This window comes from Rhododendron vialii, chromosome 13a (genome assembly GCF_030253575.1).
Source record: "Rhododendron vialii isolate Sample 1 chromosome 13a, ASM3025357v1".
NCBI classification, from domain to species: Eukaryota; Viridiplantae; Streptophyta; class Magnoliopsida; order Ericales; family Ericaceae; genus Rhododendron; species Rhododendron vialii.
The window spans coordinates 32446449-32456974 of NC_080569.1; the positions used below are offsets into that span (position 1 = coordinate 32446449).

At 37.3% G+C, this 10526-nt stretch overlaps 2 protein-coding genes across 4 annotated transcripts; one reads left to right on the forward strand and one right to left on the reverse strand.

Annotated features, from left to right (window-relative positions):
- The first annotated feature begins 1389 nt into the window (after positions 1–1389).
- Positions 1390–3944, forward strand: LOC131314575 (NAC domain-containing protein 2-like). 2 transcript variants are annotated; one of them, XM_058343321.1, is made up of 4 exons: positions 1390–1613; positions 2080–2240; positions 2900–3180; positions 3273–3944. In XM_058343321.1, exons 1-4 carry the CDS (start codon positions 1447–1449, stop codon positions 3798–3800), a joined length of 1137 nt encoding a protein of 378 aa, XP_058199304.1. In that variant the 5' UTR covers positions 1390–1446; the 3' UTR covers positions 3801–3944. The 2 variants fall into 2 exon arrangements, with proteins under 2 accessions (XP_058199304.1, XP_058199305.1); XM_058343322.1 differs by having other exon boundaries at positions 2969–3180.
- Positions 3945–4777: 833 nt separating this feature from the next.
- LOC131314579 (uncharacterized) lies at positions 4778–10290 on the reverse strand. Of its 2 annotated transcripts, none has more exons than XM_058343328.1 (5): positions 9706–10290; positions 7944–8240; positions 7121–7300; positions 5856–6074; positions 4778–5386 (listed from the first exon to the last, which is right to left on the reverse strand). In XM_058343328.1, exons 1-5 carry the CDS (start codon positions 10138–10140, stop codon positions 4967–4969), a joined length of 1551 nt encoding a protein of 516 aa, XP_058199311.1. In that variant the 5' UTR covers positions 10141–10290; the 3' UTR covers positions 4778–4966. The 2 variants fall into 2 exon arrangements, with proteins under 2 accessions (XP_058199311.1, XP_058199309.1); XM_058343326.1 differs by having other exon boundaries at positions 7121–7309; positions 9706–10212.
- Positions 10291–10526: the final 236 nt, after the last annotated feature.

The window sequence follows — 10526 nt, forward strand, 5'->3', positions numbered from 1 at the left end:
TTTGCGAAATAAAAAGTCAGAAAAAAAAAAAGCTTTCAAAGTTCGTTTTATGCTCAAACATTTTCAAATTAAAAGTTTTTGCATTTATGTCAATTCATAAATCAATGGGAAAAAAAATAAGATAACAAGAATTTACCCGTAGTTATAAATAACATTAAACATAATCGTATTTTTTCTTGCCTCCATGCATGGCACGGGTACAGCTCTTATTAACATACACACTTGTATATATCTAAAGTCTAGACCGTCCAAACATATCTGGACATTCGGAATTAGGCGCAAAACCAACACAACGGTTGTGCGCGTAGCATTTTTGTTAATTTTATGCTTACACTCGGTTGAGATTAATTCTTGTTGTTGGTATTACAACGTTGGATTACCTTCTTGGTTTCTTGTTAATTAATTCTTGGTTAATTGGCCTTGTGCTAAGTCTTCAAGGTTTAACTCTTATTCGATGTGCCCGTATCAAATTCTATCAATTAAATTTTCTTTTGCAGAGAAAAAAAAAACTTGGTTGATTTATAATTATTGGTTTACATTGGTTGCCTATTTGGAATACTTATTTTTTCGATTTTTTTTTTTGTTAACGGTCATGGAAAAATATCTTATTGAAAATCATTAGTAAAGCCATCTCTTTCATTCTATAAACTTGTCAATAACAATGTAAAACATACTCTAAAATTTGTGTATGATATTTCATGCTATTACTTATATACTTTTTACAAAGATTATTTTTGTCATTCGCTAATTCTAATATACTCTATCCTAAGAAACTTGGAGAGGAGGATAAATATTTACGGAAATCCAACCATCTCTTTCATTCTACAAACTTGTCAATAACAATGTAAAACATACTCTTGTGTATGATATTTCGTGCTATTATTTATATACTTTTTACAAAGAGTATTTTTATCATTCGCTAATCTTAATCTATTCTATCCTAGGGAACGTGGGGAGGAGGATAAGTGCTTACGGGAATCCAATCCTGCCCATGTGCATTGGAGTATAAGGGAGTTACCAACTGCACTTTACTCCACTTGCACTTTTTCCAAGAGTATGCATTATAATTGGTTATATATGCACGTCCTAATTTAGTAGTATGATTTTACTGTTACTAACTACGAAAATAAAATTTTCACGATTACGATTAATAAAATGCCCCCACCAGACGAGAGTCCTAGATCCGTACATATTCGTATATCTCTATCTCTATTTACTAAACGAAAAGGTTTCTTGAACTGATATGCATCAAGTCATATGCTTTATTAACTCATACTTATCGATTAATAAAAACAAAACAACCTCCTTTCTATCTCTTTTAAAACAAACTCCTTTATATATATATATATTTCGTAAAAGTCATTAGTTTGTATCCAAATGAAACTCCTCAGATGAGAGGGAGATCTAGAGAGAGAGAGAATCCAGGCCCACACTGTTCTCGCGTCCATGTCTTTTCCTCCTCCTCCAAAAAGAAGACTAACTACGGCTTCCAAAGCAAACACCGAAAACTCTGATCATAAAGCCATTCCCACAAAGGAACACCAACAAGAAACATTAGAGCAAGCTTTTGCTGCCAAAGTTCAAATCGACAGCAACTTTAGCCATCCTGAATGGTACCCTGTTTTCACCTTTTGTTTTCACCTTTTGTTTTGACTTCCGCTTATAATTTTACTTGAATTAAGCAGTCTGTTTTCAGCTTTTGTTTTGGCTTTTGTTTGTGTTTTCACCTTTTGTTTGTGTATTCTTATTTGTACAAGAGTGTATATTTGTCCAAAAGTGTATTTAAAGGTTAGATTCTGTTGAAAATTTTCTCCCGGAAATATAGTACTCTTCGCGGGAAAAATCTTTTGTAAATATGGATCATAAACAGTACTCAAAGGCTTGCAGAAAAGCGGAATCCCTTTTATTTTCATTTTCAGCATATGACTAAGTGATGTCAAATAAATATAACAGGAAGAACTCGACAGAAGAGTTTGTAAATATGGATCATAAACAGTACTCAAAGGCTTGCAGAAAAGCGGAATCCCTTTTATTTTCATTTTCAGCATATGACTAAGTGATGTCAAATAAACATAACAGGAAGAACTCGACAGAAGAGTTTCCACCAGGGTACAGGTTCTGCCCATTCGACGGCGAGCTCATTGTCCATTACTTGCAGAAGAAGGTCAATAACGAGTCGATGCCGTATAACAGAATTCAGAACGTAAACCTCTATATGCACAATCCAGAATACCTTGCAGGTCTCTCTCTCTCTCTCTCTCTCTCTCTCTCTCTCTCTCTCTCTCTCTCTCTCTCTCTCTCTCTCTCTCTCTCTCTATATACATATATATATATATATATATATATATATATGGGAAAGTCTAAAATACACACCCAGATATGCACCCTCGAAATGTTATGAATTATAGAGAAAATGTTACGAATCGTATTATTAGAAAGTTACGAATCATATAAAGGTTACAAGATACACCAAAATGGTATGAATCATAATAAAAATGTTACGAATCATACTGCTGAAAGGATATAAATTCTAAGAACAAAAGTTATAAAACACATTAAAATGCTGAAAGGTTATAAATTCTAAGAACAAAAGTTACAAAACACATTAAAATGTAATATTATGAATGAAGCATAAAATTATAGATGCATATGATACACCCTAAGAGATGTGTATATATGTTTTTTCATTTCATTTAGTTTATTTTCCATAGTTGAGTTTATTTCTTATGTTGTATGATTTTTTCCTAGGGTTCTAGTGCAAAACTTGTATATTTTGTTTGAAGCTACTAAAAAGCTTCATAACGTAACCTATAAATAGGTTCTAGTGCAAAACTTGTATATTTTGTTTGAAGCTAGTAAAAAGCTTCATAACGTAACCTATAAATGGATTGATTTACAGATCAGTACCCAGTATTAGGGGATGATACATGGTACTTCTTCTCACCGAGGGATCGAAAATATCGTAAAGGAAAACGGCCTAAACGAGCAGCTGGCGACGGCTACTGGAAAGCAACTGGAGCAGATAAGCCTGTGGAGCACCGAGGCATTGCCGTTGGGAAAAAGAAGTCCTTGGTTTTCTATTTAGGGAAGCCACAAAACGGCGACAAGACCAATTGGATCATGCAAGAGTACACAGTCGATGCGCCTCCCAGAATCAAAAAGGACGAATACGATATGAGGGTATATAAACATTTCCCATGCATCTATGCTAACTAAGTTTTTTCCAGTGTCTTTTCATCGTTGATGATCGATAACCGTTGTCGTTCTTGCAGTTGGATGATTGGGTTCTATGCAAGATCTACAAGAAAGCTCCAGGGAAGTCGAAAAAAGGCGGACAAGAAGAAGAACAACAACTAGACGAGCAAGTTGCATATACTGTCACATCGCCTGAGGAAGTCGCTGATCAATGTGCCAAATATGATACTAACCATGTGGAAAAGAATTACGATTATAACTCCATGTGCAATGGCTACATTCCACCATCTCGCATTTCTGCGCTGCCTCCGTTTTCAGATTCTTGTTTTCCGAATTACGGCAACTTCAGTACAGCAGCTTATCATCCGCAGCAGCAGCAGCAGGTTGTCAATTATCGGGTTCAATCGGTCGGCATTGTACCTCCTCATGTTCATCCCACGCAGGGCTTCATCATGTCCAAGTACAACATTCAAGAAAACTTTGGGAGCATTTCAACAATGGACAATCTTTTAGCTCCTCAGCTTCCTCAACTTGAGTCTATGGATACTTTGTCATACTACCAGGGCCTTTTACCGAATAACCCTTCAACATCCTCATTTCTGTAGTGTTGTTTTTTGCTCAGGTCAGATTTTGATTATGTTTTCTCACTAGATTTTTAGAGAAAGTAAGCCTTTTTGTTTAGTTGTTGTTTACTTGTTACACTATTCAGGTTTTTGTTCATAATTGGAATAAAGTGTTGTTACTTTTCAATTTTATTCAGGGTGTGATTGCGACAGCTTCTTTTTTTTAAATTTTAGATTATTGATTCTGTTTCAAATTCTGGATTTTTAGATTCTAGAGAAGCTATGAATAGTATTGGTTGTAGCTTTAGATTATAGATTAAATGTTATAGAAGAACAAGAGTAGTATTTACTATAAAAGCTGCAAAATAAATTTTTTTCCCTGTGAATTAGTCCATTTTGTCCTTGACCAAGAGTTAATTATTAAAATGACGAGGAATATTTTCGTCTTTCTACTAATCACAATTTTCGGAATCGGTAAAAGTATCAAAATCATAACTTCTAAAAAATTAGCTTTTGGGCCAAGCTACTTGCAAAGGTTGTTACATACACCATACAATTGCATAAAACTTGTAACCTTTCATAAAAGAAAGAGAAAGATTTGAAGGCTGAAAAGTGGTGAGAAACACGGAGGCAAGAGACATCCATTGTGAGTAAAATGTATTGGGCCACCTCCCCCCAAGTGAAAAGGTAGGCGGACCCAGTTTATGGCACGACAACGCAATCTGAGAACCTGTTCAAAATGGCTGTGGTAGGCGGACCCAAATTTCGGTGCAACTCACTCGACTAAATTGTTATTGGTAGGTTTGAGTTATAAGTAGGACGGTCCAAGACCGGAGATGATTGAGTCGGTCAAGCGAATGCAGGGCATAGAGATGATTGAGTCGGTCAAGCGAAAGCAGGACATAGAGATGATTGAGTCGGTCAAGCAAAAGCAGGACATGCCAGGCTAACAGGCTAAATGTTGTAAATGATGCAGAGAATACAAGTACATCAAGTAGTAGTAAGCAGTTAGAAGATCATTGAGACTAGTTGTGCACTTGCTCTCTTTTCCCTGCTGATTAACGAAACAATGTGCGAATAAAACTTCCAAAAGCAGAGAACTTGTAAAATTTCCATTTTCAATCTGTTGCAAACTCTGCACAAGCTTACATTACCAGATATGAAATCTAATTTCCCACCAAGCTTGCATTAGCCAATACTAACTCGCATCAAAAACTTTTGTGCGTCTCGAAAGGCTCAGCAAAATGCAAAGGGAATATTGCCATGCTCTTTTGCCTCAGCTTTGGTGATGAATTCCCTATTTCTTGAAACGGTGAGCGTTTCGGAACCAAATCTCCGTTGCTGCTTGTGTGTACTTTTCTTCTTCCACCAGTTAAGATCTCCTGCTTGCTCCCTTTGTTGCTAGGACGATGGTTTTCCTTCAATCGACAAATTAAAACACGCTTTTCCTTTTCCTGTGCGATTTGAGCACCCAAGGAAAGTGGCGGATAATCCATCGTCTTCGTCACTTCCTCGATTTTCTCCTTCGACCTGAACTTCTCAAGCTCACCTCTAAGCAAATATAATTCTGTTTCTAGGTTGTTGGCCCTGGTTTCGAATGTGAGAGCTTTTTGTTTCCATTGTCGTACCTAACAAGGCACCAAAGTAGCAATTTAACTAAGATAATTTGTTCTCAAAGATGGTCAATATAATTAGATGAATTAATATTGATACAACCAACGTAAGACAGAAAACGAACTTTAACTATCATGGAATCCTATGAAAAAAGTCTAGCAAACTTATATTGGACAGAATTCCTTTCATACTTCATTCAGAGTGTACTGGCATGTCTCCCACCATGTGTAGCGCGTTCTGGTTTAGCCAACCAAAGAAGTGTAGAACCAAAACCAGATACATGTTGGGGGCACATGTTTGTAGCGTGTCTGAACATCTTAGTGTCCAGAACAAACACAGCCAAAAAGTACTAGTTCAAGAGAGTTAAACCATCATATTCACATTGTTTTTAAGTGTTTGATTTCAACCTATCAATGTGTTCAAATAAACAAAATTATAGATGGACAGGAAATGCACAAGAAGAAAATGTAATGGTTTTCTTACTTTAGAACGCAATGATTGGATTTCACAATCACAATCAAGAGCACGATCTTCCCAAAAATCGCGAGAAGCCTGCAGTTCTTCCATCTCCTCCCTCACTTGCCCCAACATCTCTTGCATCTGTGACCACTGCTCTGTCTCCGCTCGCACTTGCTCCACAATCCTCCTCACCATAGACTTGCAATTTCCCGAGCAACTTTTCTCCTCATTCGAAGTTGGTTCCTGTGGTAAAAGCATAACATCTTCGTTTTTTTCAATTTTGAACGAATAATATGATGCAGCCGTGAATTCATGAAGAATATAGTAATTATTTAATTAGCTCTTGATTAGGAAATTTTGTGATTTCATATTCTTAGTCTAGAATTATTTATTTCCGTACTTAGGTAGGTTGATGTGATTTTCCTTTTATTTAGTATCTTAGTTAACAAGGAAGTAGTTTCTTAATTTCAATTTACCTTTTTAGTATTACTAGGATTGATTATAAGTAGAGTTGTAAGTTTTAGGATTATTAAGTTTTTGGATTAATAAAATTATAAAGAGTGTTCTCTTTTATGCCAAATTCTTTGGTATTCTACGGAATCAACAAAGTGTTTGATGCCTTTATTCCTGGGTATTCTTTGACTAAACAGGTTTAGAGAAGGATTTCGATCTCCGGGTATTCGTTACGAATCAACGGATTCGGACTCAATTTAGTAGTTTTGCGTTGCAATTGGCTTCCGCTGCATCATAATATAATATTATTAGCATTATGATTTTTCTTTTTATCTGTGGAAAAGGGGAAAAAAAATATCCCTATGTTCTAGCGTTGAGACAAGTGTCCCTAAACAGAAGCAAATAAAATGCCAAAAAAATCTCAAGAAATTAGTACAGACTCATTCAAACTTCATGGCACGTAAAATGGCAATCCTCAGTTGTCTAAAAAATATGATTTCAAGTTACTCTATGTGTTCTGCATATAATCCTATATTTTACGGGAAATAAAAGGTACAGAAAACTTGCTCATTGCATAGGATAGTCGGAATTGTTCATTGCATAGGATAAAGGCAATCCCATGGAGGACTTGCTCATTGCATAGGGTAGTCAGAATTGTTATTGGTTTTCTTTAAGCCTTCTAAGAGAACCTTACAGATTCCTTCATTATAACGGTATAGAAAACAAAATTCACAAGATTGAAAACACATTTTGGAAAGATAGTCCCTCCTAAGTTCCACAAATCACGGTTCTCAGTGTCAAATTAAGAGAAGCAGATAAAAGTTAAGGAAGTTTGCCTCATTGGTTCTTCGTATAGAGAAAGAAGAAGAATCAGGAAATTCAATTCGCTTGGAGTTGGAAGCAGAACTGGTTGCAGAATTGTTGGCTGTACTTTGAAGCATCGACCGGTATTCCTCCTCCATTCTATGTAACATCCCCTTTGACAGTCCCTCCATTTTCCTTTTCAGAGCCTCCACCTGCATACTCTATTTCTCAAATCAAACTGTAGATATAGATAACATTTGTATCTAATAATCACAATTTATCCCTTCTTCAAGGCTGCGTTTGGATCACTGATTCGTGAAATTAACTAGCAGTGGAAACAAAAGAATTAAGCATAGCTGCTTCGCTTCATCATCCACTAATCCAGGGTCCAAACACGGCCTAAAGAAAATCATAATCACCACAAGTGAAAACTTCTTCTTTGTTCACCTACATCATCCACTAATCCAGGGTCCAAACACAGCCTAAAGAAAATCATAATCACCACAAGTGAAAGCTTCTTCTTTGTGGATCAAAAAAAAAAAAAAAGAAAGCTTCTTCTTTGTTCACCTAGAACAAGTACTTGGCAGCATATAAGGCTGTCTTTGATACTCGAAATCCAACCAAGAAGAATTTAGCTTATTCGCTTCGTTATCAAGAAATCCAGATCCAAACAATGCCTAAAGCAAATCCCTAGTCCACAACCACCACCACCACAACACTTATACTTCATGTTTATTTCCACTTCCTTACCAACCCAAATGAAGACTACCAAGAACCCAAGTGAAGTCTAAGGAACTCAACTTCATTCTATATGAATCAAGGATCTAACAACTTATAAGAGAGATTTATACTTACATCTGTGAATCTATTATCGCTTTTGTTGTCACTATTTTCCCCTTTCGTATTGATTGAAAAGCTAGATTCAGCCATCTCTCTGATCTCCTTCACTCGTTTCCCATCCGATAACCCTCCGAGCTTCTCTAGCCGTCGCTGCAAAAGTGATGCTTTTTTGTCAAAATTACTACTCTGTTGGACCTCAAAATCTTTGATTCCTGAGCTCCTCTGCAGCTCCTCTAGTTTCTCCACTAAATCCTCAATCTCTTCCTCTATTACCACATCTGCATTCTTTCCTTCGTAGATTTTCTTCCGTCCCTACAACCAACGTTAAATTAATCGCAATGTAAAGACAAATACTTTCATTACCAAGTGAATTTGAACAGAAGACAGAGAATCCAAGTTGTTAATTCAAGAGAAGAAAGATAGGTGCTATGTTTGTTTCTGAGAAAAAAACATGCAGAAAAGAGGGCTACAAAAAAGCCAAGCCGCTGAGTTTGGAAGTCTTTGAGCTTGGCTCGGTCAAAATTTCATGAGCTCAAACTCGAGTCGAGCCAAAATAATCGAGCCCAAGCTCAAGCTTTGTTAGTGTCCATGATGCCGAGCTCGAGTTGATCAAATATAAACGAATTCGAGCTCTCTGAAAAGAATGCAACAAAATAGTGTAGATTGGTACATATATTACCCAAATGAAATTTTAGATATGCTATCATGAATTTGCAAGCTTACTCAAGTAGAGCTTCGGCTAGTTTGAGCTCGGCCCATTTATGAAAGAAGCCTAAAATTCTGGCTCGAGCTCATTTGATAACTTCATTAGCCGAGCTCAAACAAGCCCTTACCAACCCAAGCCTCAAGCTACTCGCAAACCGCACAGTCCATTTTGTAGCCCTACGAATGACCCTAAAATGCAACACAAATCCCAACTAGAATTATTTGAAAACAACTTAATATATTTATAACTTCCATTTCGTTCTTCGGAAAACAGAGCAAAATAGAAGTAAGCAAATTTCCAATGTTATAATGTCATCTTTCACGTTCGATTACCAAAAATTATGTGAAACCCAACTCCTGAAAGCCAAAATGGCTGTATTTAGATCAGTTAATCTAAAATCCAAACTGCAGGAACAGAGAATCTTTATTTGCCTTTACTTTCTTCCATTTCTGCACATATCTAATATGCTATAAGCCGTTGCCAAAATTGTGTAAAACCCAAAATAGATGTTTTTAGATCTGTTAATTTCAAAGTTACCATCGGTCTCATATAGTAATAGAATTGACAACAAGAGACTAACTTGACGTTGAGAGAGAGAGAGAGAGAGAGAGAGAGAGAGAGACTAGCAGAAACCAGAGTCTGAACTGCAGATCGCAGAGTCCTCTGTTCATTTCCCAAATTTATGTAAAACCCAACTCAGAAAAACCAGAAAAAATCCAAAATTGCTTCTTTTTTTCCCAATAAGTCGAGAAGTTACCCTTGGTCAAGTATTGACAACTCTAGGACTCGAAAAACCTCGTTTTCTTTCATTTTCCTAAAACTTTCTTGGCGTCCAAACAAAAACTTTGGCAACCAACTGGATTAGCTCAGTTGGCCAGCCTTGTACACTTGCATATGGGAGGTCGTGTCAACTCTGCCCCATTCATGGGAGTTACTCCTTGTTTGATAATTTCAAATATTTCCATTCTTCCACCGTTCATAGTAAAGAAAAAACACTGAGATTTTGACGAACTAAATTAATTTGCATTTAATCAGAAAAACAGAGAGAGAGAGAGAGAGAGAGAGACTAACAGAAACCAGGGTCATCACAGCAGACCGCAGCGTCCTCTCCATCTTCACTCTATTCCTCTCCAACTTCTTCAACGCAAACTCTCTCTCTACCCTCAAGAAATTGCACTCCGCCCTCAACATCTCCGCCTGAAACCTCCACTTCTCCTCCCCCTCCTTCACCCCACCACCTCCCCCGCCCTCTTCTCGCTCCTCAACTCTCTCTCTCCTCTCACCACCACCGCCCGAGTTCAACAAAACCACGGGAACAGTCCTCGAAAACGCCCTCTCTTGTTCGAACAGTGAGTCCAGCCTTCCGGCGCCACCGGTCGTCTTTCCGGCTGCCTTTCTGGGCTGTTTCCGGCGAGTCCGCCGTGGTAAGTTGAGGATCTTGGGACTGGGTGGCGGCGGTGGTGTTGGGTGCCATTTGGATTTTCTTGTGGTTGCTGTTATTGACATTCTCTCTCTCTCTCTCTCTCTCTCTCTGTAGAGTATGTGCGTTTCTGTTCTCTCTCTGAGTGGAATGTGCTTTTTGGGTATGGGAAAAAGATGAGGATATAGAGGGGGGTTTTGGAAATTGGATTCGGGGTTTACTTGGTGCGGGTTTGAATTCCACGGTAGAGAGAGAAAGTGGAGGGTGTATATATAGATACAAAATAAAAATCGAGAATATACTACCTCATTTGTCTTGTAGTTGAGCAATACTAATGACACCACATTTTACTCTATAGACAGAAAGGTGGTTCCACATTTTTTACTTATGTAGGGAGCACTACATTTGTGTCTATAAAGTAAAAAATGTAGTATATGCTATGTCATTAGACTTTTCTTTTTTATTTCGTCTT